Genomic DNA, 18,472 nt, shown 5'->3' on the forward strand with positions numbered 1-18,472 from the left:
GACCCCTCACTGCAGTCACCCCCTACATGGCCAGTGCTACAGACATTGGCTTCAGGTCAAGGCTGCAAGGTGGTGCAGCTAAGAGAAGAGAGGTAGCAGTTCACGTTCAGGTGTCAATATGTGACATGGCAGTGTAACCATCATAGGAGGACTTCATTAGACAAGTTGATGGTTAATGCACATTCTGATGATGGTGAAATGTGGTTTAGCTAGATGATATCATCATGCTGATCTTAGGCCAGTTACAGACATCATAGTTTTTCCCAAAGGTAAAGTAGCTTATTTGGTTTTTATGACAGTGCTGCATGAACCAGCAGAGGTAGACGGAGGGTGTAAACTGTAGGTTATGTAGGATTAAAATGTGCAGGATATGGGCAGTAGAAGCAGTGACATATGTCTCAGACGGTGGTCATGACTTTGAGAGAGCCGGCGCGGAATCGCAGAATCTTCTTCTTCAGGGCGTGAGAGGCTTTAATTTTGACAAAGGCCTTGGGCTGCGAGGAGGCCTCTGGGGAGGCCTTAGGGGAGGAGGAAGCGGAGGGGGCCAGGCGAGGGGGCAGCTGCTGGGGCCATACCAGCCCCCCCTCATCAGAATCACTGGAGAGAGAGCTGGAGGCAGGGGAGTACACCTCACTCATGCTGGACTCTGACTCCCCAGGGGCGGCCCGCACATAGCCCTCCTCTCCCCGACACAGAGGTGCTCTCTCTGGGTATTCTGAGAGGCAAGGCTGGGCATGGACCTGGGAGTGGTGGTTGGGGTTGGGATGAGAGCAGGCCTGGGTGTGGCGGGCCCTACGAGGTGGGCGTCTGTGGGTCTGCTCACCCTGGGTCTCCCCTTCCTCCTGACTGAGCTCCAGGGTGGAGCACCAGCGTCGCCCCCCAGCATTGTTCTTATGCTGGGGGCCTGCATATGGGACCTGGCCCCTCTGGTGCTGGGGGTGCTCGGCTGTGCTGTACCTGCGCTTAGGGAGAGCCCTCTTCCCCATCAGACTGTTCTCAGACTGGGAGCGGCAGGTCTTGTGGCCAGGCTTCTTGGAGCTCTGTCTCTCCTCATGGCTTTTCTTCCCCATGGCCCTGGGCTTTGAGCTGCTCTGGTCTGGGGACACAAAGGTTTGGCTGGGCTTGGAGGGCTCTAGAAGATAGTGTGAGGGGGAGCGTTCTGGAGGAAAGTGTGAGGGGGAGCGTACAGGGGTGTGGCAGGCCTGCCCAGGGATGTACTGGGCACTGACCAAGTGGTTATATGAAGCCGGGGAGTGGGGCAGCGGGTAGTGCTTGGGGGAATCAGACGCACTACTAAAACAAGGGTCCAGAGCTCCACAAATGGGGTCCAGAGAGGGTGGATGGCCCCCGGCCAGGGAGTGGGGTCTGAAGTGGGGGTAGGGTAAAGACCGATAACAGTCCTTCTCCATGGATGGGGCCTCTCCCCCCCATTCCTCCCTTTCTAGCGAGTCACACCACCAGGCCTGGCACTCAGGGTCAGGGTAGAGGTCCTGTGGGTCAGAGATGCAGTGCTCGGAGGTGTGAAGAGTAGGTTTCCTTCGCAGGCTGCTCTGCCTGTTTATGCTGGAGGAGTAGGGGGTGGAGGGGTCAGGCCCCAGGCTGGTACGAGGCATGCAGGGCCGGGGTGAGAGCGCATAGCGATGGATGAGACCCAGGATGTAGCCTTTAACCCTCATGGCCTGCTGGAAATCCTCCTGGGTGGCCTGGTCCTCATCCTCCCAACCCTGGGCACAGTGTAGGTCCCACTGCCAGGGCTCCTCGGCCGTACCCTCCTCAGCGATTCCCTCAAGGTGTGGATAGGGGGCGGAGAAGGAGAGGGGAACAGTAGCATGAGGGGCTGGCTCCATCAGACTCTCACCTGTCAGCTGGAGGGCATAGCCTGTAGACAGAGAGCACAGAGAGAAGTCAATTGATCAATTGACGGGTTTGTTTTACTACTGATACGAGCACTTAATGCAACTAAAATAATGATGCAATAAAGTAAAGACAGTCCATGGTATTGTTGCTATGATACCATGAACCCTATTGTGGTTGAAAGAGAGCTGTTGAAAGTGGAGAGTGGAACTGAACTCACCCAGAGACTTCGGCCTCTCTGTGCTGCTGAAGCCCCAGCCAGGGTGGGGCTCTAGGAAGTCAGAGCGACAGGAATGCCCCTTTGGAGACTGGCTCTCACTCGACTCATAGAGCCCTGGGAAACACAGATGATGTCACTCATTAGACCTCTATCAGGCTTTCTCAAACCATATGCTGACAAAACTCATTTCCAATTTTATGTCCCTCTTACAAACCACAGAACAACTAACAGTAGCAAGAAGCGCATGAAAACAACCTTTGTCAAAACTAATGAAATGTTAGTCATTATATATGTACTTCAGTGAAATATAGGGCCACAACTCATGTAAAAAAGTACACAGAAAATATACAGAACATGGGCAAACATGCAAAAATAAGTTTAATTAAAGTGTCTACATTAAGAAAAATATAACTACACAATGCCCCTCTGATGTGGATCAGGGGTTAAAGTTCAGAGGTCAGAGAATTGAAAGGTGGTAGCATGAGGAGTACCTGAGCTGGGCCGACTGTCCCCTTGGGTCCCCTCATAGGTGACATCATCTGTGTCCACTCTCAGCTCGCCCACCTGCTGTTCCAGTGCCAGCATCAGCCCCCAGGGGGAGCTCTGGAGCGCACTCTGAGACAGACCAATACACAAGCATGATATACATACAGTACCAGTCAAAAGTTTGGACACACCTACTCATTCAAGGTTTTTCTTTATTTGTACTATTTTCTACATTGTAGAATAATAGCGAAGACATCAAAACTATGAAATAACACATATGGAATCATGTACTAAACAAAAAAGTGTTAAACAAATCAAAATAGCAGTAGAGATACTCTTAATGATTGGCCATGAAAAGCCAACTGACATTTACTCCTGAGGTGCTGACTTGCTGCACCCTCGACAACTACTGTGATTATTATTATTTGACCATGCTGGTCATTTATGAACATTTGAACATCTTGGCCATGTTCTGTCATAATCTCCACCCGGCACAGCCAGAAGAGGACTGGCCACCCCTCATAGCCTGGTTCCTCTCTAGGTTTCTTCCTAGGTTTTGGCCTTTCTAGGGAGTTTTTCCTAGCCACCGTGCTTCTACACCTGCATTGCTTACTGTTTGGGGTTTTAGGCTGGGTTTCTGTACAGCACTTTGAGATATCAGCTGATGTAAAAAGGGCTATATAAATACATTTGATAATTAGGGCCGATTTCAGGTTTTCATAACAATCGGAAATCTGTATTTTTGGACACCGATTGGGCAAATTTATTATTATTATTTTTTTTTTACACCATTATTGAATCTTTATTTAACTAGGCAAGTCAGTTAAGAACACAATCTTATTTTCAATGACTGCCTAGGAATGGTGGGTTAACTGCCTTGTTCAGGGGCAGAACAACAGATTTTTACCTTGTCAGCTCGGGGATTCAATCTTGCAACCTTACAGTTAACAAGTCCAACGCTCTAACCACCTGCCTCACGAGCATCCTGCCTGTTACGCGAATGCAGTAAGCCAAGGTAAGTTGCTAGCTAGAATTAAACTTATCTTATAAAAAACAATCAATCAATCATAAATCACTAGTTAACTACACATGGTTGATGATATTACTAGTTTACCTAGCATGTCCTGCGTTGCATATTATCGATGCGGTGCGTATTCGAGAAAAAGGACTGTCGTTGTTCCAATGTGTATCTAACCATAAACATCAATCCCTTTCTTAAAATCAATACACAGAAGTATATATTTTTAAACCTGCACATTTAGCTAAAAGAAATCCAGGTTAGCAGGCAATATTAACCAGGTGAAATTGTGTCACTTCTCTTGCGTTCATCGCACGCAGAGTCAGGGTATATGCAACAGTTTGGGCCGCCTAATTTGCCTACATTTTCTATAATTATGACATAACATTGAAGGTTGTGCAATGTAACAGGAATATTTAGACTTATGGATGCCACCCGTTAGATAAAATACGGAACGGTTCCGTATTTCACTGAAAGAATAAACGTCTTCTTTTCGAGATGATAGTATCCGGATTCGACCATATTAATGACCTAAGGCTCGTATTTCTGTGTGTTATTATGTTATAATTAAGTCTATGATTTGATAGAGCAGTCTGACTGAGCGATGGTAGGCACCAGCAGGCTCGTAAGCATTAATTCAAACAGCACTTTAGTGCGTTTTGCCAGCAGCTCTTCACAATGCTTCAAGCATTGAGCTGTTTATGACTTCAAGCCTATCAACTCCCGAGATTAGGCTGGTGTAACCGATGTGAAATGGCTAGCTAGTTAGCGGGGTGCGCGCTAATAGTGTTTCAAACGTCACTCGCTCTGATACTTGGAGTGGTGGTTCCCCTGCTCTGCATGGGTAACGCTGCTTCGAGGGTGGCAGTTGTCGATGTGTTCCTGGGGTGAGGAGAGGGAGGGAAGCTATACTGTTACACTGGCAATACTAAAGTGCCTATAAGAACATCCAATAGTCAAAGGTATATGAAATACAAATGGTATAGAGAGTAGAGGTCGACCGATTAATCGGAATGGCCGATTAATTAGGGCTGATTTCAGGTTTTCATAACAATCGGAAATCTGTATTTTTGGGTGCCGATTTCCGATTCTTTTGTAAAAAAAAAATTTATTTCAATGTTTTTTATACCTTTTTTTAAACTAGGCAAGTAAGTTAAGAACACATTCTTATTTTAAATGACTGCCTAGGAACTGTGGGTTAACTGCCTTGTTCAGGGGCAGAGCGACAGATTTTCACCTTGTCAGCTCAGGGGTTTCAATCTTGCAACTGCACAGTTAACTAGTCCAACGCTCTAACCATTGCACTCCACGAGTAGCCTGCCTGTTACGCGAATGCAGTAGAAGCCAAGGAAAATTGCTAGCTAGCATTAAACTTATCTTATAAAAACAATCAATCATAATCACTAGTAATCCAGTTTAGCAGGCAATATTAACCAGGTGAAAATGTGTCATTTCGCTCATTTCATTGCACGCAGAGTCAGGGTATATGCAACAGTTTGGGCTGCCTGGCTAATTGCGAACTAATTTGCCAGAATTTTACGTAATTATGAAGGTTGTGCAATGTAACAAGAATATTTAGAGTTAGGGATGCCACCCGTTAGATAAAATACCGAACGGTTCCGTATTTCACTGAAATAGTAAATGTTTTGTTTTCGAAATGATAGTTTCCGGATTCGATCATATTAATGACCAAAGGGGAGGACAGAAGCTATACTGTTACACTGGCAATACTATAGTGCCTATAAGAACATCCAATAGTCAAAGGTATATGAAATACAAATGGTATAGAGAGAAAGAGTCCTAAAAATACTATATTAACTACAACCTATTACTTTTTAGTTTTATTACAAATAAAAACTTTTTTTTTTTAAAATCGGCATCGGCTTTTTTTGGTCCTCCAATAATCAGTATCGGTATCGGCATTGAAAAATCATAATCGGTCGACCTCTAGTTGAAATGTTATTTTTGTGGATGCACACGCAGCAGGACACACACAAATCATACACCAGGGAGGAAGAAAAGGTGCAATTGGACATGCTTGTTCAAGTCAGCCAGGCAATTTCAGGTCATCTGAGGAGCACTCACAGCCAACACACACTAGCTACGCATGGTGTCCCCAGCACACACACACACTTCAATTTGCCTTAAATGACTGTTGCTACATTATGTCATTTGAACAGATATCAGCAAAATGCTGTGACCTCCTCTACATTACAGAGTCTTGGGGATGGAGAGGCTGTTAGACAACTGACAGGAATTGCTCTGTGTGTGTGTGTGTGTGTGTGTGTGTGTGTGTGTGTGTGTGTGTGTGTGTGTGTGTGTGTGTGTGTGTGTGTGTGTGTGTGTGTGTGTGTGTGTGTGTGTGTGAGAGCAAGGGGCTTATTTAAAAAAGAATGTAGCTGTACACTGCTGGAATGCAAAGGACCAAGGTTTCAGCCGTAAGCTGACTCCATCAGTGTGGCAGGGAGGGAAAATTCTTCCTTGAATTAAATGAGAGTATGTAGAGCGTGCAAAGACAGATTAATGAAAAATTCAGTCTGTCATTTTGTCATAATAAGGAGCCAAGCTTTACCTGAGCCAAACCAGCATCATACCAATGCAAGCTAACATAATGAGCTAGACAGTATAAAAACACTCCATATACTGTAGATCCCAACTTTCCTATTCGGATGCTGAGTCAAAAAACAACAAGCAGCACCATATCTGGTCATGAGGTTGGCTGCTGTTTTGGTCACTCAGCAGCGCTGGAATAATTTCTGGGATTCTGGGTCATTTTTCTCAGGCAGACAAGAGTAGATCAGTGTGATAGAAGCGCTGTGTTTGCGAAGAGACAAAATACCCAAGACAGGCTGTGTCTACCCAAGCATCCATTATGCAATGAAACCTATTGGAGATATGCTTTCTGTCACTAAACTAATATCAAACATGAAACCATTGTATTGTGGTGGTTACTAATAGGTGAGTGGAAGAGATCTCCAGGTTTTATAGCTACCTGAGTGCGAGCAAAATAAAAAATACAAGGAAAGGAGGAAGAGAGTGTATTGGAAATCAATATATCCATGACACACTTTCACCAAATTGATCATTAGGCCTAGGTCCTCCGGCAAGCTCACATGGATCTAGAACTAGCAGACACTGTGACAATTAGGCTGGCTAATTAAAACATAATGACACAGAACACAAACAAAGCTTTGAGGACACACACACAGGACACATACACAAACATAGCTGACTTCCAGAGTGTGTAGCTCTGTAGGGGTCTCTGGCGGCTCCCTTTCATGACGATACTTTTGATTCTGCTGCATTATTAATTGACGCCTCTTGATCTCATAACGCACACTGCCTGGTGTCATTACTATTTGACTGCATCCTGTGCTCTCTCCGGTGGAGAGAGGGATGGAAGGGGAGCAGTCAGGCAGCTTCGTGGCAGCACACAGACATGCAAGCACACACACACCATGTTTACATAACAGGCGTGAATGGGGCATGCAGGCTGCACACGCCAGCCTCTGTGGTCTGCCTCCCCAGCAAGGACAACAGGCTCTGAATGGACTCTATCCAGCTTGACTTCAGTCAGTCAGTGCTCAGGTGACACAGCTGCTCAGAGCCTCCAGCTCAGGGGGAAGCTAGGTTAAAGAAGACATTACGGGACACAGCCCAAGCCCAGGCAGCTCTCACCTACCCATATCATCAGTCACTCAAATCCCCGGACCCAGGCAGATCTCACCTACCCATATCATCAGTCACTCAAATCCCCGGACCCAGGCAGCTCTCACCTACCTATATCATCAGTCACTCAAATCCCTGGACCCAGGCAGTTCTCACCTACCCATATCATCAGTCACTCAAATCCCCGGACCCAGGCAGTTCTCACCTACCCATATCATCAGTCACTCAAATCCCTGGACCCAGGCAGTTCTCACCCACCCATATCATCAGTCACTCAAATCCCTGGACCCAGGCAGCTCTCACCCACCCATATCATCAGTCACTCAAATCCCCGGACCCAGGCAGCTCTCACCCATCTATATCATCAGTCACTCAAATCCCGAGCCCAGGCAGCTCTCACCCACCCAGACATCAGTCACTCAAAGCCCCAGGACCAGGCAGCTCTCACCCATCTATATCATCAGTCACTCAAATCCCCAAGCCCAGGCAGCTCTCACCCACCCAGACATCAGTCACACAAAGCCCCGGGCCCAGGCAGCTCTCACCCATCTATATCATCAGTCACTCAAAGCTCCGGGCCCAGGCAGCTCTCACCCACCCAGACATCAGTCACTCAAAGTCCCCGGCCCAGGCAGCTCTCACCCACCCAGACATCAGTCATTCAAAGCCCCCCCCCCCCGGGCCCAAGCAGCTCTCACCCACGCAGACATCAGTCACTCACCGCTGAGAAGGGAACTCACACTAATGATGTGGCACTCACAGTAATGATGTGGCACTCTATGGAAGACATGGGCACACAGCGTCTTAGACATGCCCAAATCACCACACACTGAGGCCAAGCACATAGATCAATAGAGACGCAGATGTATGCGCTCGCACACACACAAGTCTATCGACACACACGCACACACGGGCTTGCTAATGCTTGCACTCTCCAAACACACACAGCATGGTGGCTCAGAGTGGGGTCAATGTCTTGTGATTTACCAGCTGCTGTCTGGCATGGCATGGCTATCAGCAACTACACACTGGGCCTCTGGGCCTATAGACAGGACAGGAGGCCCTGGGGCAAAAGCAAAGGCCAAGGAAACTGTCCCAAACATTCCCAGGAGAGGGCAACATGGGTCAGTAGCTTATGTGTGAACCTGCCTTAAAAACACCACACAACATAGACTCTCTACATGCAAAATGAGATTGGGTCCAGTGGGAAACACATGGAGAAGTGATGTTTGAAGGGCTCAATAGACATTCTTGTTACACAATTCTCCAACCAATAATCTCCAAGGAATTTTCTGCAAAATGATTTGCATGCTTGGAAAGACAATTAAGTTAATATCTGTCAGTATCTATCGATCCAAATTGACAGATCCCTCAAATGGACCGACCGGAATGACTTAATGAAACGTGCACAACAAATTGCGAGAACTTGTGCGGCATTTAGGGGGAGTCACTCGTCGCACAGTGTAAAAAATAGTATTCACCATCACCGTCGAAGCGGAGCCAGTTTGCTCTGCGTTGACATCTTATTGGGTGATGTGTTCCAGTTGTGCATTCAAAGCGGCGGCCGAGGTGCATGATTCGCCTGTCGGCACACCGAGGCCCTCGTGTGCATTAGTATTCCTCTCCATATGCGCCTATTGTTTGGGCCGCGGCGGAGGAGAGGAACGCGGGGGGAAGCTGGGAGGAGAGGGAGGCGGCTGCTTTAATTTCTTTCACCCTCTTTTATAGGAGCGTTCTATTGAGAACAGTGGGCCGTGTGCGAGTCGATGGTGTAGTATAGTCTAAAGGCTACTAGCCTGTATATCTTTCTTTTTTTAAAGATAGAGGGCTGAAAATTGGGCGTAAGGAGATAACTGTTACATCCCATTCATTCAAAAGAAAAACATGTATTGTTTGAAGATATATTTAATTTTTTACAAAAGCCCATTTTCTCTATAATAGGCTAATGTTAAGCATGCGTAATAGTTGCCATCACGGATAGCTAACGCTCTTTTTATTATTATTTGGGATGACATCGGTTGGATGGTCGGATTCTCCGTACGGGAGGTGATTTGAGTGGTGGGACACGCATCACGCCCACCTCTGGCAGCATAGTACATCCCTGCCTATAAACTAACGTTAGTTCCCACAAGGACAACGAAAATCTCCAGTCTAAAGAAACGTGCCTCATAACTTATATCTAAATTACAACATATATGATACTATACTATCAGATGAAAATGTATTTAATACAAATAGAACTATTCACATGTCCTATCAGCTCCCGTTATGAACTCATTTGAAAAATAAAAGTCAACGAATGAATATGTATAAACACTTGCTAAGTAAAATACAACATAAATGTAGGACCATGCAGGGAACAATGGGTCATTAAACAGTGGACTCCAAAAGACGGGTGCTCCACCCCCCATTCCGTTTCCCCAAGGCATATATTTGCAGCCGAAGGATGGAAACGATTAGATCCTTTCAGATGGGGATACTATTAATCAAGTTAAGTAACTTTTCTTGCAGATAAGTTTCGTCGCTGGACAAAAGGCGCACACCACCAATGCATTGTCCACTAACGGGGGAAAATAAATCCCGTAGCCTATCCCTCTATAGAGCCTAGGGGTAAACTGGGGGTTAATCGCGGTGGCGACCGACCACCCTGGTCGAGTAGCCATTCTGTGCACTACAACAATGTTCCTACGAGGTGAATTAGCCTATATCACATAAAAAGGCAACAATGTCCAAACTACCTCCACCTCTTTTAACGTCTTACCAGATGACGTCTCAATGTCAAGTTCTCTTGCCCCCAACTGCTGAAACCCGATAGCTCGTTCCTTGTGTAATTTTCGGGCATGGGCTCCCCCAGGGCCAGAGCACCGAGGACCAGGCACTCCTGCCTCTGCTTGCGGATCTCCAGCTCACAAAGTCCGGTCAGACTGGCCTCCATACGCTCCTTATTTCGACTGCGCTCCGCAGTCATTGGGAAAGAAAAGGCACCGTACATGGTTCCAAAACCTTTTCCAATGGTTTGATAGAAACACCTGAATTACTTGCAATATTTATTTTTACAAAATATTCTTGCTCAAGTCCTTATCTTGTTGTTTTTGACCCCCCCTTGTTGCAACCACTTTTGTTCTTCATCGCACATGTGGATATCCAAGCTGATTTCTTTGCATTTAGGTTAGGCTATAACGCTGGTTGCCTATTTGCAGCATGAGTGCCTGTGGCTGTGCGCTATACATTTTCTATTTCGTAGCTGTCAGACGTAGAATGGTGTGCTCCGCCCTCCTCCACAGTCTATTGGCTCTGATATCACAGTCAGGATTTCATCCACCCCTTGCAATCTAGCCTCAATTGTCATTTGATGAAGAATGCTATGTGTCTTGGTGGGATGGCTATAGCCCATTCCCTATTTTTTATTTCACCTTTATTTAACCAGGTAGGCTAGTTGAGAACAAGTTCTAATTTGCAACTGCGACCTGGCCAAGATAAAGCATAGCAGTGTGAACAGACAAAACAGAGTTATTTACTTTTACGCACTATACATCTTCCTCAGCCATGCACACTCAAATATTGTGGGTTGAGGCTGGCCGGATGGTGTCATCCTGTTGATGGCATGCTTCATTGGGACATTTTGAGTGAAATATGACGAGGGTCAAGAGATATGAACTGGCCATTAACCCTTATCGTCAATGGTATCGTTAGTCATATCCCAGTAAGCAACATGAAGTAACACATATATTTTAGACATATTTTCCAGGCGTTGCCATCAGGTGCAATTTAGGTGCTGAATGAAAGATGAAAATACATTAAAAAAAACGTAATTTTTTTGTCATTGATTCTACGATTACATTTCAACTGCACATACTGTATATTTTAAATTAAGTAAGCATGATATTACAATAATATTTTTTCAAGCCCATTAATATAAGAAAAGAGGAGCCAACTGGTGATTGCAACAGAATATTTATTTTTGCTCCCTTCTGTCACATCCACTTATGTTAGAACTGGCAGCTATTATGTTCAAACCTATAGAATAAACCAAAAGACCACTCCAACTAGAATAACATTCTCAGTAAGGTTTACAGAATTTTATTGTGTTGCTATGACTATTATATGTTGTTGTGTATCTATCTACCTTAGTTGAATGCACTCCGGATAAAAGTAGATAGAGTACATTAGAGTAAAGTTGGGAAGAATACAGTACCCTATACTTTTCTTTACTGTACTCTACTGTCCCCTAGCTAAAAAACGTTAGCTGACCTCTCCCACACAGCCTAACGAACGCCTCCTCTGCTACCACACAGCCCAACGCTTCATTCTGCCCCCACACAGCCTAAATCCACATCCTAAATCCTCCTTCTGCTCCCACACAGCCTCCTTTTGCTCCCACACTTCCTATGCCTCACAGTCAGTTCTGTGTCTGCGCCTCCTAGGGACTGGGCGAGCACGAGAGTAGCGTCTGCGTCTGGGCGTTATGATGAATGATAGATGATATTTCAAACTATACAGATTGAGCGGTTGAACCCGCGCTATTTACAGCTTTCCGCGTCAGTGACGTACGTCATCACATTCACATGATGCAACAACCAACAAAGCAAATAACTTGTGACGTCATCCCCATGGGACTATAAAAAGGGACTGCACGGCATCCCTCTGAATTCAGATGATATTTTGAAATGATCATGGATTCAATAGTTTTATACTAAATCAGAAGCATCAACAGTAGTGGCAAAGCTGCCACAGATGTGGTTCTACTGTAGTTCTACTCCCGCGCCATAATGAGAAGTTACACCCCAAAAGTCCCTTCAGTGGTGGCTTCGGCCGGGCAATATTTGTCTGGCAGGCCAGCCTTGACAACAAGAGCTGCGGCAATCACCCATTGAAAATCTGGTGGATTTCTCTATTTAGTTTTTAATTTTATTTTCTTAAAATGTTCATTTCAAAAGTATATTTATTTGAATAAATAAATATATTTTAATATAACTTTCATTATTTATGTTGGATGTCTTTGTATATAATTGGGTAAATATTGTAAAACAAAATATATTAAAGACATTTTGTATTTAATTATTTCATACATTACTGTGATACAAATTAAATATAACTTCAAAGAGATAAAAATTACATACTTAAAATGTGGAGGCTCAAAATACCATGTTTCTCTTAAAATGGGTCTCTCAATTACCTTGAAAAGGCCTTTATGTAAGACATATTAGCTTGTTCTGTCACACCCTGATCTGTTTCACCCGTCTTTGTGATTGTCTCCACCCCATCCAGGTGTCGCCCATCTTCCCCTGTGTATTTATACCTGTGTTCTCTGTTTGCCTATTGCCAGTTCGTCTTGTTTGTCAAGCTTACCAGCCTTTGTCCTGTCAACTCCTGGTTGCCTGTCCTGACCTTGAACCTGCTGCCTGACCACTCTACCTGAGCCTGCCTGCCGTCCTGTACCTTTTCCCGATCTGATTTCCGACCTGCCTGACCCGACCCTGTGCCTGCCTGCCTTCCTGTACCTTTGCCTCTGTTGCTGTAATAAACATTGTTACTTTGACACGGTCTGAATCTGGGTCTTACCTTACTTATCCTGATATGTTCCAAAATAGCAACACATACACTTCATTAATTTTTTATCAATATTTCATAGAAATACCCATATACAATTTTGAATGAGAAAAAGTGCAGAAATATATCAGTATCACATTGGTGTGTGTGTGGGTCCAACATGTTCCCGCAACATGTTCCCACAATACACATTTCTGAATGTCAAGAAAGGCCTTTGAGGATAAGGAACTGATTTTGCAAGAAGAACAGTGAAGTCTGAAATCTGATGGTCAAAATATTGACACATTTTGAGAAGGTATGAGTAATGAATTTGTTGTGCGCATGGGGATTTCTGCACAAAATTAATTACTGATGTGTTGTTGTAGGATAATGGCTGAAGCAGGAACAACCCACACACTATAGTGCTAAACGTACATTTATTTTACAGGTTACATAGCGTAATATTAGTCTGGTAAATATGTATCCAGTACTACAAGCGTGGGAGGGCATTATTCTAAAAAACACGTAAATCCGTCCCTCATTGACAGCCTACTTATTATGCGTAGATGAACCATGTCCCCATCTTGTGGCCTAAATAATAATTGCATTAGCATGCCACAGGGGCATGGCTGAGAGTTTCTTGAAATATATTTATAACTAACCACATAGTTAGTTCATCTGAGCAATTTAGCATAGTGGGCAGAACAAGTAAGGAGATGGGGCGAAGACAAGCATGAGCTAGGGAGATCCTATTGGCGGGTTGTAGAATCAGTCATTTGCATATTTATGTTGTGGAATGGCTCCTCTGTGAAGTGAGCATGTGCACAAACCAATTTCGACTGTGCACAGATGTTTAATTAATGGATGAGAACATTATTAGGTGTTGAGAAAAGGTTCTAAACGGATGATTCGGTTTCATATCCCCTGTGACGTGTCTGGGTTTTTGTGTCTGTGGTTTCCTTTTGCAGGGGTGGAGACTTCGTTCTAACTCGTATAAACACAAATGAATCACACAGCTGACCAAATTACGCAAAATATTACTTCTGGGTTAACAGAGATTAAATATAGTATGTCCAGGTGTGCTTGATAAAATTTGTTATTAACCAAGACTGCAAGAACCCCAGAATCTAACTCACCAATGTTCCCCTCTTTGCCTTGCATGTTCAGTTGTTGCTGATGTAGCGTTATTCTCCATGCTTCATCATGGAGAACATCTTTTTTAAAAGAGGAAACGTCACAATCTTGAATCTTTTTGTTCAATTTTTATTCATACCTCCAATCTCAACTTCACATCTACCAGAAAGCCACTTTATCTTAGTCTCTATTAGGCAAAGTCATTGGCAAGTCAAAACCCACGCACAGCGCAGGTTTGATTCTCTTGTCAGTGTGTGTAGACTGCAGATATACACAACGTATACGTACAGTATACCATATATAAATCTAATTAAGAATCATTTTACAGATCAAAACAGGTCTAAAAAACTAAACATTAGGTTTTTGAACTGAGCTACACCAGTAAGATAATGCCAAGACACACTTGTTAGAAGTGTTCAGTAGTCATTTGTTCAGTAGTCATTTTCAAGGAGGTTGGGACTCCTGTAAGTTAGCCAGAGATTCAGCAAGGCATATTTCAATTAATGTAGTCAGTGAAGCACATAATGTATGCAGTGTTGATGACAACATAATGGCGCTGTCAAGACATCTGGAGCCTTGGTTACAGAGCTTTAGAGCCAGAATAGCAATCATACAATCATACTTGCTAATGCCAAAATATGTGAGAGCGAGTGCGAAAAACAAAAAACAAAAACAAAACCAAAAAAAAAGCAAATCAGATCTATAAGGGGTCATGAGTTTTATTTTTTAGGTGATTACTTGTAATGCTGAATAATATGATTGAATATCCTGTGTTTTCTATGAATATTGTTACACTATGGTATAATAGCTTGTTGCATAAACAAACATCAACCATACCCTTATAACTAGTTCATAAGCACGAGCATAAGATGTTTACTCATATGATACATAACATGCTATAATTCTGCATAACAGCTAATTCCATACTTATAAACTAGTTGTAATGTTTAGTGGTATTGTCACGAATTTCAGAATTAGATGACTTTAAGTTTAACATTTGGAATGAATGACAATTAATACACCTATCTTATGGAGACATTCTAGTTGCTAACATGAGAAACCCAATGGGTATGTTACCGTGCTTCTTTCAGATGATTTGAAATGGTCCATTTCAATTACTGAAATAAATATAGAAATCCAAGCAATTTTATAACTCAAAAAGTCCATACACTTTAAAAATAAACAAAAGCATTTCAATCACATTTTTACATATGAAATATAATCACATATTTGAAACATAACCTCCGCACATCTTTCAGTATAATATAGCTTGATTGTGAAAGGGATTTCTATAAAACAGAAATACTTTCCAATCACTGTTGTTCAGATCTTAAGATTTCCACAAATGATCAATAATACACCTTGTGATATTAAAAGTCCTCATATGACACGCTGCAGGAGAGCCAAGCCTAAAACATGTTCATTCAGTAACCTTGGAAACCCAGAACTAGAATCTAGCCTATAGTCTGTCATGAGAGATCACTCATTCAGTAACTCACCAATGCAACGCCAGCACACATTAAAGCCGGGGAGTCAAACATTTTCAACATACTTTAAAACGACTGAAACCAAATCGAAACTGTGTAGAAATCATATAATGGACTTACATTCATACAGTTTCTTGACTGTGTCCAGCTTGTTATCAATCACCAAAATGAAAGCTAGACAGTCAGAATAGATGATTTTCTTTGTTGCACATTTTGATTGCGAGTAAATACTGTATAACACATTTTCAAAAAGTCACTCGTTCATTGAGGACCGAATGCTGCCCCTGGGGCAAAATCCGTTTGACGCCCCTGCATTAAAGAGATAGATATCCACTCCTCCACAGTTCACGCACAACCCACTCCTGTCCTGTCTAACCCTGAAATATTTAAGAGAACAGTCACTCACAAAAATCATGTAATTACATCATCAAGTGAACAGAAATGTGTTGAAAGGAAATTTAAATCAAAAGATACAGAGTAAGCATTATATTATATTGGATAAACATAATACTTTTTAGAATGCAAAAAGGGCTTCCGTTTCACTATAACATAAGGGCTGCAATACCACTGAATTTCTTTCATTCACTATTTGGAAGGTCTTTAAAGTGCAGTACAGTTTCTCTTTTTGGAAGTGATTTTATCACTGAGCTCATGCCGCAGCTAGGGGTTACACTTCAGACATTGCCTACCTGAGGTTAATCCAGCAGGTATTTACTTGTCTTTCAAAAAATCAATGATAAATAGCTAAGTGAAAATGAATGGCATCTTCTGAAGGCTTTATCTACCCTCTGTTATGGTTCAATTGAATTGTGTACAGATTCCAACCCAAACACTGGACGTGGAGAATGGGGGTGTGTATATGATTTGGAATAAGCAGGGATGCAGGTTGTTGATATGGATAAGCAAAGAGGGTGTGTGTGAGTGTGTGGTTGAGTCAAGCCACTTGGCATGGACACAGAGATGTCCATATGGGCTGATTGTAAACTGTTAGCCAGAGAGGCTAATGCAAGGCTGCATCCAAACGCATGGGCATTATAAAAGGCAGTTTGGCTACATGTGCCAGAAATTAAATGTTGAGACACATCCATGTGTGGAATGATAGAAATGTCACACTGTATAAATTAACACATGTGCACACACACACGCACACATAAACATACAGTACACTCAAGCACACATGCATACTAGACATGTCACAGACATATCTGGCATGCTTTTCTGAAGAAAACAGTTTTCTTTATAAATTATTGTACCCAGCTAGAGCTTTGATAACTTTCCTATATACATAAATAAACAATTAATATATGCTATGTATATATCTTGAAATATTCAATATTGAAATATACATATATATTTCAAATATATTTATATAATTTTTTTCATCCTCAAACATTTAAGAGATATGGTCACAGTTTAGTAATAAAACACTTACATAAGAACACAGGTCTCCCTAATTGTCTTGCTGCAGTATCCCTTTTTCAAGTATCAATGACTTCTTAGTCTGCGTGCTGTCTTTTCCCACAGAAAAGACTACGGGTCAAGTTGTACTACATTCTCGGGTCTTATGGATCAGTACAAACTCATTTTGATAAATGTGCAACAAATAATGGAACTAATTAACACTGTGCATAAAACAAATCACCAGTATCTGATAAATAAAAGCTCTGTATTGTTGCCGTACTTTGAAAGTAGAAGTGACAGGCTAGCTATCATTCTTAAAAATGGATCAAAATACTGTTCCACAACTGATAAGTTGATAAGTCTGATGGACAATGAACTGCATTACCCAACTAGTACAATAGTGGCAATACCACGTAAAGCTCATTCATAAACCTTCAAGAAGACTCTAAATTCCATAAGATCCATAAGATCCAGGAGATCCATTTGCCACCAAGCATGGATGTTTTGACACGCCACATTACATATCCTCACTATCCCCAACAACAATCTCTTAACGTTTCTCTTTATTGAGTACCTGTGAGAAGGAACCTCCACCTAAGTCAATCATTATGCAAATTCCAACACAACAGCCTAGCTCTAGGTGATTAGGGAAACCAGCCCTGCTGCACTGTTGAGCCCGGGGCAAAAACAAGGCAGTTGAGACATTTCAGTGGAAATGTGCTTGCACATACATATACTCTATAATATATATTTGCTGGTGATCCTGCTACTCTAGAGCATGATCTGTGGCCACGATCAGAGGAGTTCATAAAAGGGACACTGCAGCGCGCACCTGTAGGGGAGGATCGGTATGGAACAGTCAAGGGAGTGTAGAAAGTCTTGAGACTGTAGGTCCCCTTTCCTCATCTATCTCTCCTCTTTTGTTTGTCTTTAGACACTCACAGAGCAGGAATGGAACCACAGACAGACGCTCATTGAGAGGAGTTAAGGTGATGAGTAAAATCACATGCTGAGCTTTTTGTTGTCCTCCATTCCCCATGTGGCAATGGCTGACAGTACGATGTCCTTCCAACATTAAAAGACAAAGAAAAATAAGAGACAGAAGTGGCGTCAAGGTAAGCGGAGCTGTTGCCTTCCCACGATGCCTCAGTGCTGTGGGAACCCCACTGTTCAATTCCTGTCTGTGATAGGGGCACGTCCTGACCTGCGGGGTCATGACCTCTGAGCTGGGGGACGGCAGCCGGTAGGCGGTCCCTGTCACACTGGGGCCAGCTTGCCTGGCAGTCGGTTGGTCTCTTGTCTCTCATTGTTTTGTTTGCATACTTATACACAAACAGTTCCTATATTGCACACCATGCCCTCATGGCCTAAGCTCGTATGTCAGTTGTAACCGCTTCTTTTCTCCTCAGCTTCTGAGCTGTAGTCCCTTAAGCCAATGCCCCTTTGAAGGTTCAGTAGAGAGTCTTTCATCTGTAGAGGAAAACAGAAAACATTAAAACCTTGCAAGTAACTATAATCATAGTTTCTTATGAGAAATATCTTTCACACTTTGAGACCCTGCAGAAAAACCTAGAGGATTTGATTCTTAGCCTTGTGTTAATGCTTGTAACTGTATGTCTTCTGTGTTCCCTACCTGGTCTGATAGTACCACTGTTCCCTACCTGGTCTGATAGT

General features: G+C 43.2%; 3 protein-coding genes across 5 annotated transcripts in view; 1 reads left to right on the top strand and 2 right to left on the bottom strand.

The window, feature by feature from the left end:
* The window catches only part of LOC139382274 (C5a anaphylatoxin chemotactic receptor 1-like), a 31,888-nt gene that overhangs the window by 12,393 nt on the left and 1,023 nt on the right, over positions 1-18,472 (top strand). The window contains exon 2 of the transcript XR_011628625.1: positions 17,733-17,913. The gene's annotated coding sequence lies outside the window, so the exon portion shown is untranslated. The remainder of the gene's footprint in view (positions 1-17,732; positions 17,914-18,472) is intronic.
* Positions 399-10,239, bottom strand: LOC139383015 (dapper homolog 3-like). The gene is made up of 4 exons (XM_071127308.1): positions 10,009-10,239; positions 2,566-2,689; positions 2,075-2,188; positions 399-1,879 (listed from the first exon to the last, which is right to left on the bottom strand). Exons 1-4 carry the CDS (start codon positions 10,237-10,239, stop codon positions 399-401), a joined length of 1,950 nt encoding a protein of 649 aa, XP_070983409.1.
* The window catches only part of LOC139382273 (protein Aster-B-like), an 81,809-nt gene continuing 77,367 nt past the window's right edge, over positions 14,031-18,472 (bottom strand). For all 3 annotated transcript variants that reach the window (XM_071126144.1, XM_071126143.1, XM_071126141.1), the window contains one exon: positions 14,031-18,268. In XM_071126144.1, the coding sequence (XP_070982245.1) occupies positions 18,179-18,268 (90 nt within the window). In that variant the 3' untranslated portion in view covers positions 14,031-18,178. The remainder of the gene's footprint in view (positions 18,269-18,472) is intronic.

This window comes from Oncorhynchus clarkii, chromosome 24 (genome assembly GCF_045791955.1).
Source record: "Oncorhynchus clarkii lewisi isolate Uvic-CL-2024 chromosome 24, UVic_Ocla_1.0, whole genome shotgun sequence".
Lineage (NCBI taxonomy): Eukaryota > Metazoa > Chordata > Actinopteri > Salmoniformes > Salmonidae > Oncorhynchus > Oncorhynchus clarkii.